General features: G+C 45.6%; 9 protein-coding genes across 9 annotated transcripts; 4 read left to right on the forward strand and 5 right to left on the reverse strand.

Annotated features, from left to right (window-relative positions):
* Nucleotides 1-980: 980 nt before the first annotated feature.
* JR316_0012902 (Inositol polyphosphate 5-phosphatase OCRL) lies at nucleotides 981-5,348 on the forward strand (the record flags this gene model as incomplete). Its single annotated transcript, XM_047898520.1, has 22 exons — nucleotides 981-1,383; nucleotides 1,430-1,558; nucleotides 1,610-1,705; nucleotides 1,754-1,931; nucleotides 1,991-2,351; nucleotides 2,401-2,517; nucleotides 2,572-2,920; nucleotides 3,085-3,191; nucleotides 3,264-3,331; nucleotides 3,400-3,453; nucleotides 3,527-3,662; nucleotides 3,737-3,876; nucleotides 3,951-3,999; nucleotides 4,060-4,108; nucleotides 4,156-4,187; nucleotides 4,236-4,398; nucleotides 4,455-4,618; nucleotides 4,673-4,723; nucleotides 4,798-4,971; nucleotides 5,025-5,057; nucleotides 5,110-5,188; nucleotides 5,245-5,348. The coding sequence occupies 22 exons, from the start codon at nucleotides 981-983 to the stop codon at nucleotides 5,346-5,348; spliced, it is 3,036 nt and encodes a 1,011-aa protein (XP_047742068.1).
* A 2,410-nt stretch (nucleotides 5,349-7,758) lies between these two features.
* Nucleotides 7,759-9,512, forward strand: JR316_0012903 (tRNA-dihydrouridine(16/17) synthase [NAD(P)(+)]-like; the record flags this gene model as incomplete). The annotated part of the gene is made up of 8 exons (XM_047898521.1): nucleotides 7,759-7,878; nucleotides 7,929-7,964; nucleotides 8,013-8,042; nucleotides 8,096-8,357; nucleotides 8,407-8,567; nucleotides 8,613-9,077; nucleotides 9,128-9,263; nucleotides 9,328-9,512. The coding sequence occupies 8 exons, from the start codon at nucleotides 7,759-7,761 to the stop codon at nucleotides 9,510-9,512; spliced, it is 1,395 nt and encodes a 464-aa protein (XP_047742069.1).
* A 1,963-nt stretch (nucleotides 9,513-11,475) lies between these two features.
* JR316_0012904 (uncharacterized protein) lies at nucleotides 11,476-12,110 on the forward strand (the record flags this gene model as incomplete). Its single annotated transcript, XM_047898522.1, has 4 exons — nucleotides 11,476-11,704; nucleotides 11,758-11,868; nucleotides 11,944-12,038; nucleotides 12,093-12,110. The coding sequence occupies 4 exons, from the start codon at nucleotides 11,476-11,478 to the stop codon at nucleotides 12,108-12,110; spliced, it is 453 nt and encodes a 150-aa protein (XP_047742070.1).
* A 247-nt stretch (nucleotides 12,111-12,357) lies between these two features.
* Nucleotides 12,358-13,232, reverse strand: JR316_0012905 (uncharacterized protein; the record flags this gene model as incomplete). Its single annotated transcript, XM_047898523.1, has 5 exons — nucleotides 12,358-12,521; nucleotides 12,576-12,891; nucleotides 12,947-13,017; nucleotides 13,071-13,142; nucleotides 13,202-13,232. The coding sequence occupies 5 exons, from the start codon at nucleotides 13,230-13,232 to the stop codon at nucleotides 12,358-12,360; spliced, it is 654 nt and encodes a 217-aa protein (XP_047742071.1).
* A 354-nt stretch (nucleotides 13,233-13,586) lies between these two features.
* On the reverse strand, nucleotides 13,587-15,357 carry JR316_0012906 (Sphingosine N-acyltransferase lac1; the record flags this gene model as incomplete). The annotated part of the gene is made up of 10 exons (XM_047898524.1): nucleotides 13,587-13,677; nucleotides 13,738-13,875; nucleotides 13,927-13,995; nucleotides 14,053-14,129; nucleotides 14,185-14,263; nucleotides 14,323-14,485; nucleotides 14,546-14,600; nucleotides 14,651-15,003; nucleotides 15,056-15,168; nucleotides 15,227-15,357. 10 exons carry the CDS (start codon nucleotides 15,355-15,357, stop codon nucleotides 13,587-13,589), a joined length of 1,269 nt encoding a protein of 422 aa, XP_047742072.1.
* A 291-nt stretch (nucleotides 15,358-15,648) lies between these two features.
* On the reverse strand, nucleotides 15,649-17,348 carry JR316_0012907 (uncharacterized protein; the record flags this gene model as incomplete). Its single annotated transcript, XM_047898525.1, has 7 exons — nucleotides 15,649-15,759; nucleotides 15,815-15,991; nucleotides 16,042-16,389; nucleotides 16,441-16,617; nucleotides 16,664-17,004; nucleotides 17,057-17,120; nucleotides 17,175-17,348. 7 exons carry the CDS (start codon nucleotides 17,346-17,348, stop codon nucleotides 15,649-15,651), a joined length of 1,392 nt encoding a protein of 463 aa, XP_047742073.1.
* A 972-nt stretch (nucleotides 17,349-18,320) lies between these two features.
* Nucleotides 18,321-19,249, reverse strand: JR316_0012908 (Glutathione-independent glyoxalase DJR-1.1; the record flags this gene model as incomplete). The annotated part of the gene is made up of 7 exons (XM_047898526.1): nucleotides 18,321-18,427; nucleotides 18,479-18,489; nucleotides 18,551-18,602; nucleotides 18,648-18,728; nucleotides 18,782-18,911; nucleotides 18,979-19,150; nucleotides 19,200-19,249. 7 exons carry the CDS (start codon nucleotides 19,247-19,249, stop codon nucleotides 18,321-18,323), a joined length of 603 nt encoding a protein of 200 aa, XP_047742074.1.
* A 748-nt stretch (nucleotides 19,250-19,997) lies between these two features.
* JR316_0012909 (Beta-glucosidase 1B) lies at nucleotides 19,998-22,706 on the reverse strand (the record flags this gene model as incomplete). Its single annotated transcript, XM_047898527.1, has 17 exons — nucleotides 19,998-20,234; nucleotides 20,294-20,409; nucleotides 20,465-20,625; nucleotides 20,685-20,704; nucleotides 20,767-20,787; nucleotides 20,844-20,863; nucleotides 20,915-20,938; nucleotides 20,995-21,075; nucleotides 21,135-21,279; nucleotides 21,345-21,355; nucleotides 21,429-21,467; nucleotides 21,526-21,662; nucleotides 21,778-21,900; nucleotides 21,966-22,003; nucleotides 22,073-22,171; nucleotides 22,230-22,537; nucleotides 22,649-22,706. 17 exons carry the CDS (start codon nucleotides 22,704-22,706, stop codon nucleotides 19,998-20,000), a joined length of 1,638 nt encoding a protein of 545 aa, XP_047742075.1.
* Nucleotides 22,707-23,158: 452 nt separating this feature from the next.
* JR316_0012910 (uncharacterized protein) lies at nucleotides 23,159-24,563 on the forward strand (the record flags this gene model as incomplete). Its single annotated transcript, XM_047898528.1, has 3 exons — nucleotides 23,159-23,207; nucleotides 23,311-23,837; nucleotides 24,057-24,563. The coding sequence occupies 3 exons, from the start codon at nucleotides 23,159-23,161 to the stop codon at nucleotides 24,561-24,563; spliced, it is 1,083 nt and encodes a 360-aa protein (XP_047742076.1).
* Nucleotides 24,564-26,761: the final 2,198 nt, after the last annotated feature.

Below are 26,761 nucleotides of genomic sequence, written 5' to 3' on the forward strand. Positions count from 1 at the left end.
TCCTGTGATTTGAGATGCACACCTTACATATCAGAATCTTTTATGATGGGAAAACGTTTTAGAACTTTATTGAACGCTTCAATGTCATCCACAGTCGCTTGTGGCATGCTGGTCCGATGAGGTATTATGGCACTATAAAATGTAATGTGTCATTGCTTCGAGTAAAATGTCTTAATCAACACTTAGACCAGTCTTTAGGCCAATAAACACATACATTTGTGGTTTGTACACAACCATTTATTTGGAACACCTTTAAAGATAGATTAGAATGAATGAGTCGGCACCCAAAGGAAAATGACAAATGTGTGTGTCCCTGACAGGCCTCCGACATACAAGGATCCGAAAGTATGCATTTTCTCTTCACTCTCTCTGAGATTTTTGCTCCTGTGTTCACTATTATCCGTTAGCTTTGCTATCTGCTGGGTCGCTTCCAATATGAGGGGTCGCATCCAAGGACCAAGCCCCACTCCGCCGGGAGAAAGACCTACTATATAGTTAAACGCGAGATCTATGCCTTTTCGTACATTCTAGTGCTCAAACTATACACAATTTCTGTCCCATAGAAAGTATATATAGCCCATAGTAGTATTAGAGTTGTAACCCGTTTTGAAAAACGGGGAAGGATCCAAAAAGTAGACGATGCTCCTGGGTTAACTCCGAGTGAACTTTGAATCTCCGACACCGCGATCAGGTGATTATACTGGATTGAGGTGCCCCTATTATAAGCAAACTTTGAAAAGTATCTTCCATGTCGTCCATATGAAAGTAGGAGCTGTTGCAATTGTCTGTAGAGGGTATACCGGCTGCTGGTGAGCCGAGCGGTAAACAATTTTTCCGTAGTTGAATTTGCAAGTTTAAGGATCACGTGTTGAATTACGCAGAGGGCCCGAAACTTGCCCGAAACCGACAACAAGAGTGGGAATGGTCGTGAACCACATTTTCTTCTGTAACATCGATGAGAAAGATAGGCTGTCAACACTATGACCATCATACAACAATTACAGATTCTACTGCGCTCTACTGATGAAGTCAAAGCCATTCTAGACGTCTCACTCATTACCGACTCTGAATCTGCTCAAGATGCGCAGAGCAAGCGAGTTCTGGCGGTTATTTCACACAAGGACGACTGGAATTTGTCAGAGGAAGGATGGTATGTTGCAGATACATTTTTTTCTTCTGTGGTAACTGAGGTCAGTAGCCTATTCATATGCAAGTATAGAGCAAACACAATCAACCCAGAGGAACTGGAAATACAAAGAATATTCCCAATCTATGGCGAATTCTCCATTGTGATCAGCCAGATGCGTCGTGGAGCAAATGACAACGTATCACAACCCTTTACGACTGCATGGACCAAGTCGGTACTCGAGCAACCACGCGCTGGTAAGGAAACAACATTGTCTTCTACCGAGACTCATCGTTTATCTAGTCATTACGCTCAGCATTACACCGGCAGAAGGACTGCCTAGTGATGCTCATCCAGCGACATTCTCTACCCACGATGTACAGGGGTTGAAGAACCTGGTGGGAGTGTGTAAAAAGCTAAAAGAAGTATCAGGTATGTTCGTGTATTGTAAATGATGTCTGATGGACCGTAATGGAGCAATAGATGTCGATCCCGATGCTATCATCAATATCGCATCTTCCACCACGCATTTCAGCTGGCTGAGACCTTATTTTACGAAGCGTACCACCATCACCTCTCGTAAGTGTTATGTATTGATCTATCTAATGCATATATTTATATTGCCAGTTGCAACCACTCCGCAGGATCTCCGCCAAAGTATTCGTCCGTTAATCGACCGTCTATCCCCTGCTTGCGCAGGCCTGATGGGGGATGACCATTCAGATGCACAGGCAATCAGAGATGAATGGATTCTTGCTAAAACCCGTTCAGATGCCCGCAGACAGCATGGAGGTAGAGAATTATTGTAAGTTACTAAACACCTTCGCACACGTAGCTCAAACCGTTTTTTTCTTGCAAGTACAGCATACGGATAGGGACATTCAATGTGAATGGAAAGTTTCCATCACAGGATTTGTCTGCATGGATTCAGGGAGACCGCATATCGACCGTTTCGCTTCCTCCTCTCAAGGCAGTCTCTCCGTTTTCACTTGGGGGAGATTCATTTGACTGGACTACCGGCTCTGTTCAACCTTCGGAGGAGTCCATTCCCGCGTCACTCCCCGTAGACCCATCCGATCCCGATCCTGACATGTTCGTGCTTGGTTTTCAGGAATTGGATTTATCTACCGAGGCGTTGATCTATTCAACGGGAACAGTTAGAGAGGATGCGTGGTGTAATGCGGTGTTTGCAGCCCTTGGCGAGAAAGGGCAGAAATATGAAAAGGTGGGTTCCGATGACATGATATTAGACACGAACTTACGTGCCCCCGTAGCTTGTATCAAAACAACTTGTAGGGATGCTCATCGTGGTAATTGTTAAGAAGGTGTTAGTCCCGTGCTTTGGGGATGTCAAGACTTGCGCATCGGGAGCCGGGATCCTGGGCATAATGGTATGTCATTTTGAGATTTTTGATCATCCTAATTGATTATGACTAAATAAACAGGGAAACAAAGGAGGTACAGCGGTCCGCCTCACCTTTACCCCTCCTATGTCGGTCGCCAGCAAAGAAACAGAGTCGATTGCTTCAGAGCGCACAGTATCTGTCACATTGGGATCAGCCCACTCAGTCCCCTCCCCCGGACCGACAACTTTTACTTTCGTCAACGCACATCTAGCTGCTTTTGATGAGATGGTTGATAAACGAAATCTGGACTTTATGGATCTATCCCGGAAGCTTTCGTTTGAGGCTGATGCTGCTACAATAGAAGACGGAGGGAATAATGCCGATGACCCTCTGTATTCTGGAATAGATCCCAATTCAGGAGAGGGTGGCACAGGGAAGGCAACTTTCAGTATATATGATTCAGACGTTCTATTTTGGCTTGTGAGTCTTCTATCCTGACTATGGACACAGTTTGCAACTAGGAAAAGGTGATCTAACAGTGCTTTGAACATTTAGGGAGGCAGGTCAACATATAGACCCAATAAATCTTGACCTCATCTGTATATATTACAGATCTGAATTATAGAGTGGACCTACCTGATACCCAGATGAGAAACGTTCTGAAAGACGAAGAGTGGAACGGAAAGGAAAAATTCGAGGCATTGCTAAGATTTGACCAGGTGGGCTTTATTGACAGCGTTCTGGTTTAATTTGATTGTACGCTGACACCGTCCCCACTTCCGACTGTATAGCTCAAAAAATCAATGCAGGATAAGAAAGCATTTGAAGGTTTCATCGAAGGAACAATTGAGCATATGCCGTGCGCTACTTTTTGAATATGATTGACGACTTTTCCGACCCTCACATGTTGTCTTTGATATCGCGTAGTACATACCGATTCAGTCCAGGGCTAATGATGGACAAACTCGGTTACGACTTAAAGTGGGTGTATCACCTCACTGCAATGCATCTCAATATGTTTTCTGATCAAAATCTGCCTTCATGACCACGATAGGCGAAAACCTGCGTGGACGGATCGTATCTTGTATATGAATAGCTCCACGTCTCGCGTGCGTCAGCTCTCGTACAGGGCGCACCCAGAGATTGTGATGAGCGATCATAGACCTGTATCAGCCAACTTCGTCGTGGACGTGAGTGCTTTATCGTCGACTGCTTGATTCGGGAGAATGAGGAACTTGAACTGACAATAATTGCGGCTTCCCAGATGGACTATTACGACAAGAACGAACTACGTTCGAGCGCGAGTGATTTATTTGACCAGGTGCATGATTTGGATGGGGAAAGTTCCCTTCACAAAGGGGGGCTTAGGGTGGACAACATGTATATCGATTTCGAGAAGATTGGGTAAGAATGTCCTTTTGTTTGAACTATAGTAGTGGCAAACATATAGAATAACCTCACTACGTTTATATGTACAGATATGATACAAAGGTTCAAAGAATGGTTACCGTGCGCAACACCAGCAAGGTTGGTCTTTTATATGGTTCTTTGGAATTTGCTACTTAACTTCAAGGTCCACTTTCACAGTACGCCTGTGCTTTCAGATTTGTTCCCATTCAACTGGATGCTCCCATTCGTAGGTCGATGATTTCTCCAATGCGGCTGTACTGATAAAAATTGAAGATCCTGAATGGTTACATATCCACCCAATGCTTGTGAGAATATTCTATCTACCTGAGTATCCTTGTCATTGATTTGTTCAGGGAGTCCTTCTTCCGAACGAAGCCACAGAAATAACATTGACAGCACACGTAGACAATGGCACTGCAGCAAAGCTCAACCAGAAAGCTTCAGATCTAAGTTCAACATTGATTCTACACACTGTACTTGGTAAAGACCATTTCATCTCCATCTCTGCGGAATATCGTAAGTCATAAATAACGGCTCGTTTCTTGAATTTCGTTTCTTAATCAGGCTTTAAGAATACACATGCTTCGCCAATTCGTTGTCGAGGCTCACTAGGCTTAAGGCTCCGATACGATCCATGAACTCCCCGCACGATTTACTGCCAGAGAAAAATTCTATCAATGCTCCCCGCGAAGTCATGAGGCTGGTGAATTGGATGATGACAAGCACACCATCTTCGGTATGGCTAGTTTCTGCCTCATGAGTCAGTTGTGTATTGAAGCCGCTACAAAAGGATATGTTCCTTCAACCAGGTGACCCAATTTTAGTGAAAAATATACGAGAGGTACGAACGGCGGGGAAACTCCTAGACGCAACCTTTCACGGAGATGTGGCGCACAACTGAACTTTGATTTCCAGTGTCTTGATACAGGAGATGAATTTCCGTATGCTCCCGATACTTCCGACACAAAGGTGTCAATGGCATTCGCAACAACCCTTCTTCTGTTATTGGATTCCCTTTCCGAGTCCGTGGTACCTGCCTCTTTACATCAGCGATGTCTAGAGATGAATGATCGAGATGAGGCCTTTGAGGTAGGCATTTTATGACCATTAGCTTCGATTTATTTCTTGACATTAGCATAAAGTTGCTTGACGCACTCCCGCCTGCATCCGTTAACGTTGGTCGATCTAGTCTGTCATACAGCGTAATGAATTGACTATCTCTCCTAGGTGTGGATATCGGTTACCGCGTTTCTTCATTTTATTTGCCAGATATTATCCAAGAACACAAATTACACCGAGGATCTTGGTCAGTATGATTGGAAATCTTTTTCTTTTGAGACCTTTGGCTCACCAACTTTGCAGCGACGATATTTGCTCCCGTCCTTTTGCGCGATGACCCAACATCGACGGCTTTGTCAATATCACCGAATGGGAAACGTAGATTCCTGCTGTATTTCATTTCATAGTACAACTTGGTGTACTAGCGGTGAGTTGAAGTAATGGTCATCATGACCTTACATTGCATTTTTTTACTTGCTGAGGCATCTGTTTCGAAAATATCAACCTCACTTTCACTCGCATTTCCCCCGTTCTTTCCAGCTTCAAACACCCTTTGCTGCAGTCAAACTGTTTGCATTGCTATATGGCACAATTCCTTCAAGGTTATCTGCAAAGAACCTCTGCTTGCCAACTGCTTGCTATAAGCTATTTGGTAGTATTTTTTGCGTTTTGGACTTGCTTTCCAATTACTTCTCATCAGTCATCCACCTTCACGTAACCATCGGCACCAGTGTCGAGATTCAGTCCATGGATGTAAGTTGAGTTACCTACGACAACCATGAAGGAGTGCTCTTCAGAGCTACGATTGCTTCGAAACGTGGATATGGCACGATCTGCGCATGTCGTGTCGATAGTTGGGCAGTCCTTTTTTGGATGGAAAAAGGGGTGATTAGCTTGCATTGTGCCGGCATGTGGAACGCCATGCCATTTCCCATCCACTGTCAATTGAATGAGAGACGGAAATGTGGTTTCACAATAATATAATAGAAAACTCTGGGAACGTAAACATATCACCTTCTTTATTCGCAAAAAATGACTCACAATATCTTCTTCAGAAGCGTTGTAAACGCTTAATTCTAGGTCTTGCAGTTTGGATAGAGAGCTCAAGTGTAGTCTGAATTGTTCAGTGAATGGCCAGGCCCAATTCTCCCATGTGTAATGAGCTCTTATACCAAGTTTGACAAGAGCGCGGGCATGCCTGACTGACAGGATACGTAGCAAGTCAACCGGACTACACAAACCATTGGATACAGTGTGATAGTGAGGACTGATTGCTCTGAGCTCCACAGTGAGATCTTGCAAGTTGTCGTAAGACGCGATATATGACGTGAACCGGGAGTCGATTTGAGTATCGGTATATATGCGTAGGAGTTGTAGCCCTTCTTTTTGAAATATGGTCCACGGTACTACCTGTGCAGACGCATCATGATTGCGAAACCTATGCCACTGGTAAGAATTGTAATGTAGACAAAGCGATTTGAGATTTTTGAAGCGAGATAGTACTTTGAGGGTGTCAGCAGGAATTTCTTCGAAGCGATAGAGACCAGCAAGCCCGAAATGCTCGATAGATGTAGGCAATGCGTGTATGAGGGCCGATGCATTATCACTAGAATTGATAATTCCGTTGAGGTCTATACGAGATAACCCAGGGCATCGGGATAGAAGATCTTGGATGATGTTTGGGAATTCCCTCGCTCGACGCCTCACATCAGTATGGTGATCGGGGACGTGGAATTTTGCGAGCCACTCTACGCAAAGCCTGGATAATCGATGATTAGCTATTGGGTTGGTCAAGGCAAAGTTTAGAACATCTTACTCTTTGATGGACATTTTCTCTAAAGCGTCGACAATCGCTTCGTGGATCCAGCCATGTTCATACTTCCCGGGATACCATCTACCATATAAACGTCAGACACTTTTCCATTGAACGAAGGAAAACCATGTCATTTACATGACCTTCTTCGCATATATGAACGATTGTATGGCCGACTTGAGGTTCTTCTGCATGCATTTTTCCAGTCGTGTAAGGACAACAGTTCTATCATCGAAAGAGCCAGAATAATCTATCACGATTGTACGGGCCAATTTACTTGCGACACAGTTGCCTGTGGCCAGTGCATTGAGCTGAGCTATTCTCTTTGTCTGTGACGGAATTATCGATGTCCCAAGATGTATATTTTGAAGCAACAAGGGTTGTGATACGGCACACAGTGTTCTCGATACCAGGCATATGTTTCTGAGTGTAGGTTCTCCGGGAGTAAGTGCAGCCTATGAGAAGACTAATGCGTCATTTCGGTTGGAAACAACGAGGCGTTGAAATACCCAGTTGACAATCTCACTCAGAAGCTCTGTTGGAATATGTAAGTCTCTCCTGGTCCCGATATTCATTATGAACTTTGCATGATGGTTAGTTAGGTGAAGAAATAGAATCCATCGATTGATTTTGCGATGGCTTCTGGCGGCCTGACGCCAAAAAACCCACCTAGCTTCGTTTCAAGCCCCCCTTGTTCCCCACGTTGATTATTCGCAAACGAATGAGCGCTCTGAGGTATCAAATACTCGAAGAAGGACAAAATGAAGCAAGTTCGACTTGAAAAATTGAAATGAGTATGACGGGACAGGGATTAAGATTGCAAGCAACCCAGGGTGCTTCACTGCATCTTAGCATCGGCAATAGCTTTCGGCATACGTCGGAGGTTCAATTAAAGTCAAGAATTTGGAAATATACACGACCAAACAAGCGTTTTCCTCGCCTCCGCCAACATAAATTTCATACGGGGCATTCGCAGTGCTCTCAGCGCCTCTTTTCGAGTGCTAATGGCAGAGACTACACCGGAAATTACTTCAAGGAGAAAACTGAGCGGATACGAACTTTATCGGGATGTTCTAGGCAGTCCAAAATATGTAGTGGCACCCATGGTCGAGCAGAGTGAGCTGGTGCGTCCTTCCCTCAAATCGCCTAACTAACGGTATTAACCAATCCGAAGGCTTGGAGAAAACTATCTAGACGATATGGAGCACAAGTACGTTGCAGAATTTGTCGAATGAATAACCTCTGACATGATCTGCAGCTAATTTACTCGCCGATGATCAACGCCAAGGTTTGCAGCGGCTTCTCTCCTAATGCCCGGCTTTAACATAGCATCAAAGATAGATGTTTGTAGACTCTACCAACAAAACGTATCGTCGCGCCAACTTTGACCTAATATCTGGCGAAGAAGGCGATCCCACCATCGACCGGCCGCTCATCGTGCAGTTCTGTGCCAACGACCCGGAGCAGTTGCTTGCCTCAGCCAAAGTGGTAGAAGACCACTGCGATGCAGTCGACCTCAATTTGGGGTGCCCACAGGACATCGCGAAGCGTGGTCGATATGGATCTTTCTTGCAGGATGACTGGGATTTGATCTATAAACTCAGTAAGCAATTTTCCAGCAACCGCTATTGATACATCACTTACCCCAGTAGTTAATATCCTTCACACCAACCTGTCGATTCCTGTAACCGCCAAATTTCGAGTGTTTCCGACCGTAGAAAAAACCGTGGAGTACGCAAAGATGCTGGAGCAGGCAGGCGCTCAAATTCTTACCTGCCATGGACGACTGAGAGAGCAAAGGGGCCAGTTAACTGTGCGTATGGTGCTAATTCCTGCTTCTTTACCTGACTGTGAACAGGGCCTCGCTGACTGGGACAAAATCCGTGCAGTCAAGCAGGCAGTCTCAGTGCCCGTCTTTGCAAACGGAAACATCCTCTACCAGTCCGATATCGATGCCTGTCTAAAAGCTACTGGTTGCGACGGCGTCATGAGTGCCGAAGGCCAACTGTACAACCCTGCGCTATTCGCGGGCATCGAACACCCGCTCGACTCGCCTGACTACGACTCGGACGAACAGATACTCATTCGCCACCCACGACATGCCGACCTTGCTCTAGAATACCTCGACGTCGTTATGAGTTTGAAGACGACAACCAGTGTAGGTGGAATCAAGGGGCACTTATTCAAGATCATGCGTCCTGGGCTGCTGCGGGAACTCGACCTCCGTGATAAGCTGGGGAAGGTCAAGATCAACCCCAAGAAGGTTAAAGAATGTCTCGGTGCGTACAGGACCGTATGTGAGGAAATGAAGGCACGAATGGAGGTCTGTATCTCAATTTCGTACTTGACTGCCACGATTGACCTTTCGAACAGCGGGATGAACAAGCAGTGAAGGGCACGCCTTTGAAAGATCTTATTACCGTTGAGCCTATCACAGGGATCAAAGTTATGCCCCATTGGTTAGCGCAGCCGTATTTCAGACCATCTCCAGAACAGAAAGAGGCCTACGGTGAGATTAATCACGATCCCATTCCTAGCATTATTTCTGATCTCGGGATTTCCAATTCGCGCAGCTCTTGCTAACGGGCTAGAGGAAGCGACTGAGGATTCTGTCGCAACCTCACCGTCAAAATCAAAACGACCGCTAGAAGAGCCCACAGAAGTCGGAGACGATACAAAGAGAGCGCGTCTTGTGCTGGAAGAAACAAACGGAGCACGGATAACTGAATCTTTACAGGGAAATGTGATACCTGCATAGTTCTTTCTTGAGCTCTAATAGACAGGATTTTGAGTGCGTGGTAAGGTTAAGCTGTCATCGTCTATTGGTATTTTCATCCCTTCTTTTCCTTGGTCGATGTGAACCTAGGAATGTCTGTGACTAAACTCTCCATGACTTTGACAACCACTCATGAACCGTCTGTGAAACTTATGGCCTATTTGGATCATCTGTTGAGCAAATGACTCATACTCATCGTTTCCATCGCACCTCTTCCGACGGACGTACAATAGGACACATACAAGACTCCAGGACATGCGTACGTATTTGCGGCGACTAGCACTTTTGGCATTACCCTTTGGTTGATGGGTCAATGATTCGGGCCTCGAGCACTCGAGTCACCGTAATGAATGCCCCACCACCTTCCGTCATGTGGAGAGGTCGAAATTCGGTTACACATGCACCAGGTACGCTTAATGAACGGACGTCGCAATTTCTGGGAGCTGTTCAACGTTTGATTCACGTTTTTGGCTTCTTTCTTCGTCAAAGCTCGCTAGTGCATCCAGTGCAGTGCATCACATTTCAACCGACGAAGATCCGGTGATTCTTATCCATTCTTTGTACGTTCTTCTTCCGTTGCTGCTTTATTGGTTATACTCTACTACGGGGTCCTGTCCTATACAACTCTACGCGCGCGCCGAGTCGAATGCTGTCCCGGCTTTGAAGGTGGAGAGTTATCGTAGCCACTAAGCTGCCAACGGGATAGCGAATGTTCCCATCTGCTGGAACACACTCGTTCACGTAGTCTAAAGTCTTTCTGACTGCGATACGAGTTATTAGTTTTGCCAGTGACACATGACCACCACACTGATAAAACCAAACGTATAAGCCTCTGAATCTGTCAACGTATTTTGGTGCTATCTTATTGAGATGCATTTCTACACTTGGCCAAAGTTTAAATGAAAAGCACGCTCTACCTTCCTAGACAAAATCCTACAGCAGCCGGCTTCTATACCCTCCATCGTCCATTCAAATACTGAAAATATCGCACATTGCACCCTCTCACGACGTCACACGACCCACTCTTGTTCAAAGTGTTAGTTCTGCAGCAGGAGAAGAACAGACTTTGATGCTGATAAGTGTCACGCCATCCAAAAGGTCTCCCATCGCCTTGAACTTGTCGGAGAAAATATCCTTGAAATATGTTGATTAAAAAAGCAGAGAAACCCTCAGCTGCAATGTTAAAGTGTAAACTTGGGTTTGCTAACCCAGACTCCATAGCGTACTAGCGTAATGGTACGCGGTCGTTATATACAAAAATCAGAGTTTACATATGTAAGGAGACGCCAAAACTTGACAAATGTCCTGTCGACGCCACACATTACACAGCTTGCTATGTTGCTTCTCGCAATATTCTTGAGGGCAACCTGCTCCCTCGACCTGGTTCCAAGTCAACAAGCTTATTTCGCGGACTCCCAGGAGCCCAATAGGTTCAATCGGCCCAGAGCCCAAGTTCCGATTTCAGGGTCGAAGACCCGCCTTGACCACGTCTGGAAACGATCGCGATCTGTCCTTGACGCTCGGGGTCCTTGCTATCACGTGTTTACTTCCCCACACTCTACCCCGCACTTTGCCTTTTCGAGATTCTCACAGACAGGGGCCACTTCACGGTCATCGCTCGCGTGCGCTGAAATTGTGCATGTTTTAGGTGCATGGACCTCCGACGCGTAGAACAAAATGTTTAAACTCAAAGAAAATCTTTGGGCGGAGGAAAAGAAAGAAGAAATAGGGAGATTCGGAGTAGAAGTTGGGTAGAATGCTCTAGAACAAAAGGCGTCTTTGGGGAACTGTTTGAGTCACGAGATTGTGGTTCTGTGAGTTTGGGTTTCGCACCACCGTTTCATCACAATTGATGGCGTAATGCGCCAGTATATAAACCACAACCATCTCCATATCTTCTTTCTTTATAACTACTCACAACTGCTTTAACTACATCGAAGTCGAAATGACACGCACCGCTCGCGCCGCTTACCCAAGGGCTGTGATTAAGGACCGCTCAGAGTCGCGCTCAGGCTTAGATACTTCTTTGCGAAAGTCGGGAGCAGGCCACCACAACTGGGGCGCTCTCGCCGACGAGCGCACCCTCGAGACTGCTGCGTTGGAAGACGACCAACTCGAAGAAGAGGAAGTCGGTGAGACCGCCAACCCAATCGAAGACACCAACTCTTCGAGGTGTAAGTCTCACCCCATCTCTATTCTTGTACACGTCTAACATATATTCAATTAGCTATGTCACCTCCACGCAAGCCAGAGATGGCACGAAGCACTAGTGGCATGACCGAAGAGGAGCTCCAGAAGGCTCGTCAGTTCAGGAAGAACGCTTTCAAGAACCCAGGAGGTATGTATGATCTCGGTCTTTGTAACTCGTTTCTTTTAATTGAATCGTACCTGCTTCTCTTCTCTTCTTGTCTAGACATCGACCTTTCGGCGATTGCCCGTACTTCTGCTGCGGTTGGCAACTCTCCAGGTCAAGCCGACTTGAACCGCAAGTCGCCTGTTTCTGACAACGTATGTCGTTATGCTGTCTGTCTTATGATGGTTGACTCACGTTTCCCGGTTCAGATTAACCCATTGTTCTAAGTAAATAACTTATTGTCGTCTACGCTCGCAATTGCCCTCATCGTCTCCACATTGTCATTCTCTGTATTGTAACCGAACTCCACATAAGTAAACGCTGCTCCTGTATTTGTAAATTCCAATCCCTCTGAGGGACGAGTGTTCCCACACAAGTTCCATTATTATGATACTTGTTTGCCACCGCCTTTTGTCTGCATGTCACCGGATGGGACTTGTCGCCTTATGGCAAATGTTCTGTGATATGACAGTGTCAATCTGCAAAGCCATTCGATACGATAAAATAGAACAAGACTAAAGTGTCGATAAAGACAGAGAGACCCAGCGTCGTTTTCATTGCGATACTCCCTTGGATGCAAACAAATGTCATGATCGACACAATCAACGAGAGGACGCCGACGAAGAAGTTGAAAAGCCCTAGGTAGAACGTGTAAGCAGAAGAGGTTCTCGGGACAGAAGTTCTTTACTGACAAAACCAAAGCATCGGTCTCCACGTCCTGCCCGCGTTATATTTCTGCAAAAGCCCTTCCTGGGTGCATGTAATTTGGCCACCTTGTTTCTCCGGATCACAAGAAGGTATGTTTGCAGAAGTCTTGAACCCTATTTCGCCTAGCTTGTCGATCAGAGTAAATGAGCAGATTGTCGCGTTGATGTTGAAGAAAATTGCAATATAACAGGTGATGAGAAGGAAATCTTGAACGGCCTGGGGCGTGGGACTGGCCTGGTTCGGAGGAGGCGTCGAAAAAAGTGTCAACAATTGAGCGGCTATAGCAGCCAAAAGACCAGACTAAATTATCTCTAGATCAACGGCAGGTACAGGATAATGGTAATAATGAACAGACCACTACGGCCCCACTTTGGCATGTCCACTGCCATCCATCTCTTACAGAAGCGACAGTAGAGGGGAGCACATCTGTCGTCAGATGTTATTTAAATTTGACCGACTGGTGAACTGAAAAGACGTACAATTTAACTTGTGACTGCCAGGCACCTCATTTTTCACCCTCTCGGTATCGGATTCAGACGTAGTTGTCTGCGCTGTATGATCGTAAGAGTAATTGACGAAAGATAACTCCTCAGCGGTAGTGCTGGCTTACCGGATAACTGTTCATCACCTGTGCTTTGCATCGTATTGGGATTCATACTCAGTCAGAACGGACTTAGGAGTCAAGGCGATGAGCGCACAGTCTGAAAGCTTGTTCCGTTATATATACAGAACACCTCGAGGAAACCATGCTTTTATGGCGTGTCATGTCAAAGCGCCCCATTTGACATGTTCAGACTGGGCGCTTAATTTTACAACTCGTGACATAGTCTAAAACGTAACTACTGCATCGTTGAGTCTCAGCCAATGACCATGATGGCGGTTTTCCAACGGTATTCCTCTCTATTGGTATAGTGCGAGTATCTAGTTTAAAATATCAATAAGTAAATCAACATATTGCTAAACGACTGAATATCTTGAGAAAGAAGTAGAAGTAGCTAATCGGTTTTCTTATCGTTGGAACCCTCGTCTTCTGTATCTTCTCCATGGTCCGACCTGCTGTCGTCAACGTCGCTGGAGGAAAGAGCCCTACAATAGTATGTGAGTTTAGTGACGCTCAAAAGATTTGAAAACATTGTTTGTGCGCACCTAATTAGCACCTTATTTATGAGGTAGTACCAGAAGAGGTTCAGGAACTGCAGGATCAACAAGGGGAGGAAGACCTGGAAATGCATCCAGCGGGGCATGTAAATGCCTTCAGACGGATTCCAGTTCTGGGACCAAGACCTGCAAATGTATTCTAGTCACCGAGCTCAACCGGAAGGTAGAGAGACTCACGGAACGAGTGTTGGTATCTCAAACCAAACAGACCAAAGAATTCGTAGATTAAGGTAATGTCGGAAATATCTTTGATGTACTTTAGTTCTTAATCAAGTACAGAGAAAAGCTCGCATGGGCGCTTACGACCATATAACGTAGAATATGCCAAACGAGTAGACCTTGGCGGTGTTCCATTGTATGTAGTTGAGCAGTTTTGAAAACTAGATGAATGAATACAAGGGCATAGTAACTGCGGGTACACTGAGAGACGCTCACAGCAAAGAAAGAATCAGGAATATCCATGCTCATAAACACGGCATTTCCTATAAATGTGAGATTGACGATGTAGCTCCATCTGAAAATGTCCAGGAGAGCTTAATCAAAGCTTGGAAATGAATCATGTCAGAAACGCACCCGACAAGCCAGATTGTGACAAGATGATGAGCAACGAGCTCCCAGTAATCTTTTCGTGGTTTTTCTAAGCCTAACACAAGGACGAGAAGCTGCTGCCACCAGTATGCAAATTGCATGAGATAATATCTTTTGAGCTCAGGTTTTAGTGCCCATTCAGGGTAACCTGTTCGTCAATATTAATGTTAGAAAACATGCATCAGAATATAAAACGAGCACTCAATACCTTTCCAGAATTCATCGGTTCTATACCAATATGTTGGAAGCTGAGTCATAACGCGCTATGGGAAATGTTAGATGCTGTACGCCTCTTCGCTATGAAGATACTCACATATCCCCAAGCGCCAAATACCATAAAGTACAAGAAAGCGTAGGTTTGCTCTGCGAAACGATCAACTTTGGACTCGCGCCTTAAACGAAAGTAGTTTGCTAAAGGTCGGCCAACTTTGAGACTCAGATACTCTCTGACAAAAGAGAAGAAGACGATATAATAGGCCACGAACGCTATGTCCCACCAAGACTTTCGATAGCGTGGATCGTCTGGCGACGAAGTCGGTATGTAGCCGGAGAGTAGGAAAATGCCTTGAAATGGGTTATAAATTCCGACGCTGATTCTGCAATATGACAGCAGTTCCCAGTTCAGAAACAGGACTATAGGAATTAAAAGTAACTTGAATGAAAGATCTGGATCTTGGAGTCAGTAAGAGTGCGGCGTACATGTGGTGATATTCTTAACATGGATCAATTGCCCACCGGACAAATATCGACCAGCTCTCTCTTTGAATTTGAAAGGAGTTGAGCTTGGGTGAGAGATTCGAGTTCGCAGTGCGATTTGATGTGCCTAAAGGTCTGGCTGCCCAGTAAATATTTGAGAATGAATGAGCAATGGCCGCGAGACGTTGCATACGTTTGAGGGAGAAACGGGCCCGTTACATGATGACCTGGGTCAACACTGCTCGATTTGAGATAGTCCACGGTCAGTAATTTATTGAAAGCAGCTAGGATGTAGGAAACTTTACCCAACCACTTCCAACCCATTGTTACGCAGATTAGGGGGCACGAGCGTTCGTTTTGACTTTCTAGGAGGCATTTGTGTGGGTGGTAGTAGCAGGTATAGCTCGCCGGTGAGGTGAAATATGAGACAGCCGAATATATGATTGTCTACAACCAACCGCAGTAACAACTACGTGGATGAAGGTCAAGACGGTGTACGTAACATGATACTCGACATTTCAAATCTGATAAATGGGGATGGGTTGATGACCTTGGCTTTGATTCATTGAACTAATCAAATCCTGAATCGTAGAAGCGAAGGCGTTTAAGTCTAATCTAAGTTCGTACTACCAAGAACTGCTCTGGGATTCCTGGGTTGCCATACGGTACCAAAGTCCGAAGGGCCTGGAGGTCGCCAGCATCGTCTGTAATGATACGTCTCCCGACCTAAAGTTACCAATGTAGATGATGTAGATAGTTCAAGGACTGAGTATTGTCTTACCTGCCATACCTTGGCATTACAGCCAAATTGAGTAATAGTTGAGCTGCAACTGTTCACAATGGATAAAGCGTGTTCGGGCAATAAAACTGGATGTGCGTCTGGAGACGCTTCCATAGGGTAGTTGATGTGTATCGTTTGTAATTTTTTTGCGTGGCTGAGACATTCCGATAAACGGTCCTGTACACCAAATCAGTAAGATACTAGACGCCAGATGAACATTAATGTACTAATAGTTTCGGCTCCACAACGATGAAAAGTTGTTCCAAGTTGACGCAAAAGCGACATATGCTGCGGATCGCTTCCAGGCTAATGAGCATCCGGTGCACCGAAAATCTGATCAATCGTCGACCATGTGTACTGATTAATTGATTCCACAGGTCATCCGTCATTGGGGACTCGAAAAAGGCCCCGGTGGAGTATATCTGGAACAGTTCTAGGGGGGATGCACTGACGAGATGGACAGCAGCAGAGATCCACTCTTTCATGGGAAGCTGGTGGTGGACAGTGAGCGTCACTGAGCGAAGGTGATTTAGAGATCCGTGCGATACGCATTTATTCGCAAAATTGAACATATTCTGATGTCATTCATTAGCCGACCAATAACATTTGAGCCTGCCGTTGCGTACAAATTTTGGGGAAACGCCCTCGATTCCCAATCCGAGGAGACCGTGAATGTTGGAAGACACCAGAGCCCACAATCCCTGTTCTGTGACCTTTGGGCATCCTGTCAAATGAAGATGTTCCAAATTAACTAGGGAAGGTGCGAGAGTCTCCAAGAGGCGGTCTGTGATAATGAGAGATGACTAGTAGGGTAAGTAAAGATGACCAGAGAATAACACGACGACGAACTTTGCATATCAAGGTAAGGTTACGCAAAGAGTTACCAGTGATATTTGTCCAGGAAGGAAGCTGAGCGATAACAGAGGCACTTGGCATAATCATGGATATTTTAGTGAGCTTTGCGAATCCCAACAGCAAACGAGGATCGTAGTGCCCATCACTGTGTCCGTTGAATTCGAATTCCTGTAGGCTTTCGCAATTGCTCAGCGCACTCAGAATTTCAGAGTTCAAGGACCCATCACGCGTCCATGTGCATGATTTGAGGTTTTTGCAGTTGCTCAAGGCCTGAAGAACATGTCTGAGGACCTCGTCGTCCAAAATTGATGTAGATTTAGGAAAGTCGCGGAGTTCTGATTAATGCGTTCAGCAAGTTTGGCTTGGTAGAATATCATGTTATCGTACCTAATCTCTGCAGAAGGCTCGCAAGATACTCGGATCGAGCCAGTGTATCGAAAAGATGGATGACCTTGTAGTACTCTCTGTCAAAAGAGAACTGAGCATTACGTGACTAGCAACTCACTTTGACTTTGCCCTCTTTGTGCCAGGAGTAAATGGATATTTTCTCGTACAACCTCAGGGTGGCAAATGCCTTGAAATTGCTATTTACCAGACATGCGGACCAAAGATGCTGTGGTTTCACAACGAACGCCAAGATTTCAGGGAGAATCTCGAGAGGCAAATCAACAAAAGGCATTGAGGTTTGAATTCCGAATAGGTAAGCTCCCTTAAGTTGAGCCTAGTGTAGTTGTAGCATCATTCGTACGAGATGATTTGGAAGTTTGATGGATCAAGGAGAACGAGGAGGCTCTACTTTTACACAGCCGGCCATTTGGCGAGGTCTGACCTAAGTCACGGGGACTGCAGTCAAACCGGAGGCAATGGGTAACCGGCCTGTAAGGGGCCTAATAGAATGATAGGCTTAGACCTAGGGATCCGATATTAAAGATGTAGGCACTGACAGGAGCACTGAAAGAGCACAAAACGCTCTGTTTTCTGTCCACCTTTGGACTCGGGGATGAACTGAAAGGATGTCAGGCTAACCATTTCTCAATAAAATGAGAATGTGTTTTTTTTGGGGGGGATCAATACTCACATTAGTGCGAGAAGTGGAGACAAGCTGATAACCAGTATTCGGCCAAATAAATCCACTGAAAAGGGTTCCCTTCCGATTAATCTGTCTCGTTGATTTCCAGGCAGTCACAAAGATGACTGCCATATATACTTTAAGAATTCTCAGTCTTGCAATGTGATAACTTGTCAAAGCAAAGCATAGTGTACCTTCGAGAATAATAAGTATGCTCATCATAAATATTACAATACCTGCTGCTATTTCTTTGCTAAAAATCAGTAGATCAGCTCATGGTTAAATCGTAACAATTTAGAACAGGTAACGTGCATAATGCATAACCAGTGACCAAGCGGCCCTTAATTTATATCACAAACACTAACAAACTTGAAGTCTTGAATAGGAAACAGGAACCAGATGCTGTAGTTGGAAGTCAATCATGCCCGCTATCATACCTATTTATCACTGTCTTCAATATAGTCTAAGAAGAAGGATGGGACCACTGCAAAAATTGATCGAATGATTACCCTTGTTGTCCATCTTGATTCGGGGATTCGATTTTATTCCCTTACGACGAAAAAGCAAACTAAGATTGAAGTTCTAAAACGGAGTGTTGGAAGGAAAAACCATGGGCGCTCTGATCTCTGCCCGTTTCTCTGACCCAATGAGTAGTTCAACTAAGGTCAGCGCGAAGGGAAATGCGGTGCCTGATTTTGGCATCAAAAGGGATGATCAACGGAGAGCAATTCGCACTGTACCTGGACCTCGACTTGACAAGGTAAAAGAGAGTAAACAATCATCGAATCGTAAGGTAAAATGCATATAACTACCTGGTTATGAGATTATCAGATACAACGACGGGATCTTCCAAGTAATCAAAGTCTAAGAAAGTGGTGAGCTCAGCAAAGTAATAGAAAGACCACTAACCGTGATCCAACTGTGCTTTGACACTTGGATGGGACGTCAAAGGTTGTCTAGCCAAACCTGCTGTTTTCGCAGCAAGGCTACCTTTATATTAGGCGTGAATATATGCACATAGATTCCACTACAAAATACGATACCGGCACAGATCATGGCAACCAGCTTGTTTCTTTCTATGTATCTTTTAATGACCTCCTGGACGGAAGGATGCTTTGACATCGTCTCTGCGCCTTGTGCACCTCCTGGTATCACGATGAGGTCATAAACATCCTAATAGGCACAGCATACGTTTTCCTAAGGAACAGGATCATCTGCCTTTGCCCATTTAAATGCTCACCGGTCCACAAGAAGACAAGTCAAAAAGCATATCTGGGAGGATCTTCATGCCTCGCGAGCATTTTGCCACAACAGGGCTCCTGTCTCCACCAACATCGGTTGACGGATATTCGGCCACATATGCAGAAACCGTCTTCACGCCAGCTCGCACAAGCGTATCATATGTGATGGTGCTGCAATTTCAGACGAGCGTGATAGACGAGGGTTGTCTACTGTACTTACAACTCCATTTCTTCAGTTCCATTGGCGATGAGAATAAGAGCAGAAGGCATTTTCGCACAAAAAGGAGTCTCTTCGATTGCGAGTGTGTTAACGATGATGGGCTCGTCGTCGGGGTGATCTGTCGGGCGGCGCGTCGACGTCGAAGGCTGAATCAATTACTCCACGTGCCAAGTTCCAACTAGGAGGATTTCAATCGGAACTCGAAAGCTTCAAATTCAAATGTTATTACTCTTTGTTGGCGCCCAAGTAACAAAAGGATAATTCCATTTATTATCTACTTCTCAGGGATTCTGTTGTCATATTTCAAGCTTGAACACAAACGAATCGTCTCGCGTGATCCGGCCACTGTTTGGTCTCGGTCCTGGGAGCGTAACGCTCTTGCTTTCCAGACAGTGTAATTGACATGAAAGGAGGTCGTGAAGAAGCCCATAATTTATTTACAACGAGCTTAGACAGTAGCTTAACTATACAAAGTACAAAAGATGATGTGCGAGAGACATAAAAAAACAAAATGGATCCACAGTCAGAATTACAAGCAAATCAGCACCGCAAGATATTAAACACCTTCCAGCGCGCGAAAAATGGGGAAGTGGGAATGGATAAGACTGGAATAGGTGAATGCAAGGGGGAAAGGATGTGACTAAAGTGTTCAATCTTGTATACTTGAGTAGTAAAGCAATGTTTGTTGCCGTTCGCTGTATTCGTACATCTATCCTTCGAGTGATGGAAGAGGTGGGAATGAGGAGTGGAGAGGGTAGAGGCAATGGGGAAATGACATCCCATGAAACGGTCGGCGATTTATTTGATGAAAGCAATGATCGAAGTGACGTATCGCGCTACACGAGCCTTGAATCCCCAGGGACGAACGGCCTTGGTGGGCGAAGCAACCGGTGAGCCTTTCACTGTCGACGTGGAGCTGAATTCGCTGGAGTTCGTCTTGTCGGCAAGCTTGGGGGGACTGGGCTTGGTGGATACTGTCGGCTTTGGCTTCTTTTTTAGATCGTTCTCGCTGGGAGTGTCGTGCTCCTTGAACCACTGCAAGGATAGCAGATTTTTGTCAGCATCTTGCGCGGAAGGTATGGAAAATAAGTTACCTTGAGCAAGAATTTGGCAGACGCTTTGGGGTAACGTTTTTGAGTTGCGTAGTCGACGTAGGTGACACCAAATCTGGTGCCGTAACCATCTGCCCATTCGAAGTTGTCCAAGAAACCTGAGGGTGATGTCAGAAAGGGTATACAGAAAAAATTCTTTAAAAAAAGGCATACTCCAAGGGAAATAGGATTTGATCTGGACACCATCGGCATGGATAGCGTTCAGAAGGGAAGCGGTGGTTCCCTGGAAGTAGTGGACACGATCATTGTCCTGAAGAGCCTCCTCGAGGGGCATATCGTTTTCACCCTTTACGGCGAATCCATTTTCTGTTACGCTGAGAAAGGAAATCAATATCAGCACCGTCCATGTACAGGTCACAAGGCGAGTACACACAAGATAGGGAGCTTGTAACGCTGTGAGGACAATTCAATCCAGTTAATAATAGTTTGAATTCAAGCATTGAATGCAGTAGTACCTTCCAGACATAGTTCAACAGCTATTACAAGAACTTTAAGTCAGTGCCCCACGGTTAATTTGGTGGCGTATACTCACGGAACGGAATCCTTCGGGGTCTACGAAAGATGGTTAGTTGTCGGTCTGGAGAAAATGTCGAGAAGGCTTACAGTCTTGCAACCAGGCGCAGTGGGCTATCGCAACGATACTTGAGCAAAATGCTTGGAATAAACAGCTATGAAGGCCATACCTTGGGTACCTAGTTGTGTTCCGTCCGGACGGGTGAACGTGTAGTCCACGTTGCCTTGGAATTCGTCGTCGCCGCCGGCTCCTACGATAGAGTCGTTGTTAGTTTTAGTAAATATAGAGCAATTCAGAGAACAAACTTACTGCAAAGGTTGGTCGTGTAAGTGTTCATCCCATAAAAGTCCGAGGAACCCTTGACAATGGCCCACTCGTCGGGAGTAAAATCAGGCATCCGGTCCCCAAGGACCTCACGCATGTATGGGGGATAGAAGCCGAGGTAAATGGCATCCTGTTTTGTGCATCATTTTAGTTTGATTGCATTTTAACGGCGTATAAGGTCATTTGACGCCTTACCGCATACCAGCCTAAGAAGAAACGTCGGAGAAAAGAGGAGTGGCTGTCAGTAAGGTAAAAGATAGGATTTAATGGACCGAGTACCGATAGCGAAGTCGAGTGCGTGCTGAGCAGCGTCGATATCTGGGGGAAATAATGCATTTAAACTTGGTCTCAGAAGACACCACAGAAGCCAACGTACTTTCAGGGTTTTGGTCGTAGGGAAGTGCCCAGTCACCGTTAAGAGTGATACCAATTTCACCTTTTTGCGTTGGCTTGAATTGTGAGCGATACAATTGAACCGCATGGGCATGGGCAAGGATGATGCTATGGCCGACACTGAAATACCAAAAAACACCATTCAAAACGGGTCAAAAACAGAACAAGGCATCAAAGATGATGGTAAATGACATCCGACGGATAAACCTCTCTCCAAAAAAGGATGTGGACTTACATCCAGGGCTCTGTAGATGAATCACCTTCTGCTGAGCGGGCGCGATCACTCGAGCGTCCGGGAGCGAAGACACCACGACCGTATCCCAAAATTGCAACACACCACGGTTCGTTGATGGTCAACCTAGCGTTTATATCCATGTGATCAGCAGGTGGATATTTTTTGGGGCATTTGTAAGAATTATATACCAGTGTTTGACACGGTCACCAAATGCTTCAAAGCAGACCTAAAATAAATCAACCACGGGTCAGTTTTTCTGGGAAGAAATAGACGTCTAAAGATGATCTGAACTCACTCGGGCATAATTTGTGTAATCTTTGACAATCTCGTCTTTGTTAAGCCAGCCCAAGTAACGGTCGTGGAGGGCTTGAGGAAGATCCCAGTGGTATAATGTCTGCGCAGTCGAGTTGTAAGCATTTTATTTTAAAATAGGAAGAAGAAATATAACTCACGACGAAAGGTGTAATTCCGTTCTCGAGGAGAAGGTCGATGAATTTGGAGTAGAATTCGATACCCTTGGGGTTGACAGGATCGTTGCGACCACCAAGAGGAATAATACGCGACCACGATATTGAGAACCGATACGCCTTTACTCCGTACTCCGCCAAGAGCGCCACATCCTCTCTCCACCTCTTGTACGAATCCGTCGCAACATCCCCGTCCCTTCCGTCCAGAATCTTCCCTGGTGTTTTGGCAAAGTCATCCCATATCGACTTTCCACGGCCATCTACGTCGGCAGACCCCTCGATTTGAAAGCTCGCTTAAGATATAGATAAATTTGGGTGAGCATAGTTTTGGACAGTAGTTGGGGTGTAGACGCTCGTGCATGCCGAGTGCGCCTCCAACAACCGCCCGAGAAAAGATAACTCACCGGTGGCGAATCCCCACAAGAAATCCTTAGGCAATTTACGAGTTGTCGGTGCTGCCATTGTTGTTCTTTGACTGGCCGGAAAGGTGCAAAGTTAGCAAGAGCGACATGAGGGACTGCGTCTGCTCTTAAAGCAAAGACAATCCGCCGATATCACCTAGTTCCTGGGGGAATTTCAATTCTGTCTTTTCCGAGAAATTTCCGCCGGGTGGATGAGCTCTTCGAAAAGAGGATTTGACAAGCGCGAATCAAGATTTCCTTGTAAGGATTCCAGAGATACTCCGTGTGTGGACAATATAACACAGGATTTCCTCTGGATTCTGGTAACAAGAAGTTTTGGCTAAATTTGTTCTCCATCAGGAGTGATGACACACGGTCTTTCGTCGGAGAATCTACACGTGATTTCTTCATAAAGTCGGATCGGTCTATTTAACTCCATCCGTCAACGACAATCGACAATCATCAAAACTTCCATCTCGTTAGAAGCTTTCTCATCCTCCCAGACTTGTAGCCATGTCCACAGGTGTAGCAATACTAGGCGCCGGAATTTTTGCTAAAGAAGGTTAGTAATTTACCTAGAATACATGCCTTGTCCAGGCGCCGTTGGGCTCGCTCTGTCCCTTGGCATTATTTCCGAATATTCACCATTACCCCACATGTGGTAGCCCATCTACCTGCGCTCTCAGATTTGGGTGATGCAGCACCTCCTCTCAGGGCGGTGTACTCGCGTTCAGAAAAAAGTGCCCAGGATCTCGCCGACGCGGCTGCTGTTGCCCTGAACTTGGCCAATCCTCCATCGGTGTATCACGATGGAGAATCGTCATCTAATCTTGATGCTCTGTTCGCGAGGGCGGATATTACCGCAGTCATCGTCGCCTTGCCCATTACTCTCCAGCCTTCCATTGTCATAAAGGCACTGGCTGCAGGTAAACACGTTATAAGCGAGAAACCAGTCGCTCCCGATGTAAAGCAGGGGCTTGATTTAATCAATACCTACAACCAGACGTACAAGCCCAAAGGCCTCATCTGGCGGATTGCAGAGAACTTCGAGGCCGAGCCAGGCTACAAAGCTGTTGGTGACTTTATCCGAGCCGGAAAAATAGGAGACGTCATATTTTTCAAGACTGTCGTGGTCAATTATATCGACAAGGAGTCGAAGTGGTACAAGACTCCATGGCGAACAGTTCCCGATGTACGTTCGCGGGTTCTTCTTTTTCTGTCAATACAATTGACCCTGATCGAATCACAGTATCAAGGCGGCTTTTTGGCAAGTACTTCCAGAAATATACCTGAATTGGAAAATGTTGAAACCCGTCTCCCAAAAAATAGCTGGACGGTGGCGTCGTAAGTTCCAAATTTATTTCTTGACAACGGCGAAGACGAATAATTTACTTCCATTTTGCGCATGTAGCATACTATAGCCGCGCTTCGCGTTATGCTCCCACACCCATTGACGCATCTTTCTGCATTCGCGTCATTAAACAAAGACTACCTCAAACCACACGATACCATCCACGCTATCGTGAAAGCAGGCGACCATTTCACGGGAACTGCAGAGCTAACATGGGCATTCCCAACCCAGTCGCGTCCACAGGCTGATGGGTTCGTGATCACTGGAAGTGATGGATGGATTTCCGTTAACCTGATTTACAATCCCGGAGCCCCTATAATTCGGATTGTCGTCAAGTCTGTGCAAAAACCCGAAGGCAAGCCAGAAGAGGTGACGGAGGAGACTATAGATATCCCCTCCAGGGGCGTTGCCGCGGAGCTTGCAAGCTTCTTCGACAAGATTGCAGGGAATGACGATGGACAAGGACTCGGAGACCCATTAGCTGCGCTTGGAGACGTTGCGTTCATCCAGGCTGCCTTGAATAGCGATGGAGAGCTTGTGGACCTTGCTAAACTTCTTGACGGATAGTACATAGGAGCGCCCTCGCCATTAGCATAGCACCCCATCGAATCGGAACAAAGATGTAAGATATAGTGAGCCACCACCCGGTATTGTATCGGAGATCAAGGAAGCCAATCCCTTGTAAACTATGAGCTTTACTTGCTGTATGACATATACTGCTGAGAAGAATAATGGAAGAGAAAGTCTAGCCCATCCAGAAGGCGATGTGGGTTTAATTCTCTTTGGAATCTGCCAGGCTTTAGCAGTTATCTATACGGGTCTAAGACTACCGACCACTAGACAACTCCAGCTAGTATTAGAATTCCCAAGTCAATGAAACTATGAAACGACATGATGGATGACCAGTAGTAAAGAAGCATATGTTTGTGTGAGGACCTGAGCCTAAATTGAGATAAAATCCTTCATCTGTGGTGTACAGCTTGACATATTACTCCCAGGCAAAGCTCGAGCTCTCGTCGTCTCGATCAATTTTGGGCACCGATAATTTTCCGCACTGACCCAAGAAGATCCAAGACTACCTAAGACCGGGGCCCCGTAAATACAATTTGAATATGCGAATGCAATTAGTTCCTGCCATCAGGAAGATCCGCCTCGCTATCACACCGAGCGAGCGAGTACGGTAGTAGGCGCACAATGTACCGGAAAGATGAGTTTCTTATGTTAGGAGATGGCGAGTGAGACTCTGTTCAATATACCTTCAACCGGGCAGTCGGAGTAATCTCGCGGGTTACAAGTTCACTCACTGGTTAACCCCTGAGGCCGGGAGGCATGCAGCCTCGTTGGATACCCAATGAGACGGCTAAGGCTTTCAAGGTTTTCAAGTCAGACAGGCCACGACGCGTTCGCTGGGTTGGTGACTATGTCGAGGTTATGGCAACACATCGACAGTTAGACTGGCATATATGCTTCACTAGCTAGTAGAAGGCCCATAAGACGATTCGCGGTGGCCTATGAATGTGCCATGTCGATGATAAACCAACAATTCGTTTCTCTTTCCACCCAGGTCAATCCTAGTTCTACTGAGAAACACATACGTTTTTAGTGCGGTAATAATGTCTTGAGGCCCAACAAACCAGTTTTTTTTATGTTGACGTTCCCGACGTGGTGTCTTGACCAAAAATAATCCCTGGTATGATTCAAGATAAGATGAGATGGGCAGAGTACCTGAAAATAATTTTTATATTTTTATGGTGCATTCCTTCACACCACCTAGTGTGGAATATCATGCGATCCGGATTTTTTCGCCCGGCAGAGAAGTTTGCAACTCGAGTTCGGCTCGGAGACTCTCGTATAAAGCGAAACTGCAAGTATCATGGCAATCGGTGTGAAAGGTAGACACGGAACCGACCCCAGACAGCCGCTCAAGCTCCGCGTAAGCAAAGTAAACGCGACATGAAAGACAAAGATAACATACTATCCATGTACTAACATCGATTTGGTATAAGAACAGAGCAGTGTTTCTAGACGGCGCACACGTCTGATTATAGTAGAGAATAGTGACATCATTGAATCCAATAGAAGGTCTCGTAAAAATACGCCTCATGCCGAAGGAAAAGAATCTGGAGGGCTCACAAGGAAAAGAAGAAAAAAGCGAGTCTGAAGGATGCGCAGTCGACAATGTGCTGGCATACGAACAAAAAAGTGCGTAATTCCTGATGGAATCTCATGGACATTCACAGAGAATAGTGTTCCGGGATTTCAAGGCAGAGGCACGATGGAATTGGGTCAGTTCCAGGAGCGAACGACTGAATCCTGATTGCTAGGATCGTCCTTCGGGTAGGAATTTCTTGCCCACGTGTAGAACCACAGTCGCGCGAAGGTCGACAAAGCGTCTACCAATCAGTCTTTGTCGGCAATCGGTATCTCTGTGCGCCATTTGAACTATTGAATGCACGTCCAAGGTCAAAAAGGCCCAGTGAGAAAACCATATCCCAATATGACGGTCCGGTTATTATTATCGCCTGAAAACAAAAACTCGACGCGGGAGAATTGACCTGCAGGATGTCTACTCGCCTAGAACACCTGACGCATCATAGATGGTGTAAGTTTTGCTTTACGAAAGGTCATGGGTTGAAAACCGCCCTTCGGATGCTGCCTAATTTTTAGAAATTAACACTGGCCTATATATAATCAAAATTTCAGTCAGATATGCAGTAACGGTGTCGATACTTCTATAAAAGAGAAATGAATGCGCATACCTCAGA

Source organism: Psilocybe cubensis, chromosome 13, assembly GCF_017499595.1.
Source record: "Psilocybe cubensis strain MGC-MH-2018 chromosome 13, whole genome shotgun sequence".
NCBI classification, from domain to species: Eukaryota; Fungi; Basidiomycota; class Agaricomycetes; order Agaricales; family Agrocybaceae; genus Psilocybe; species Psilocybe cubensis.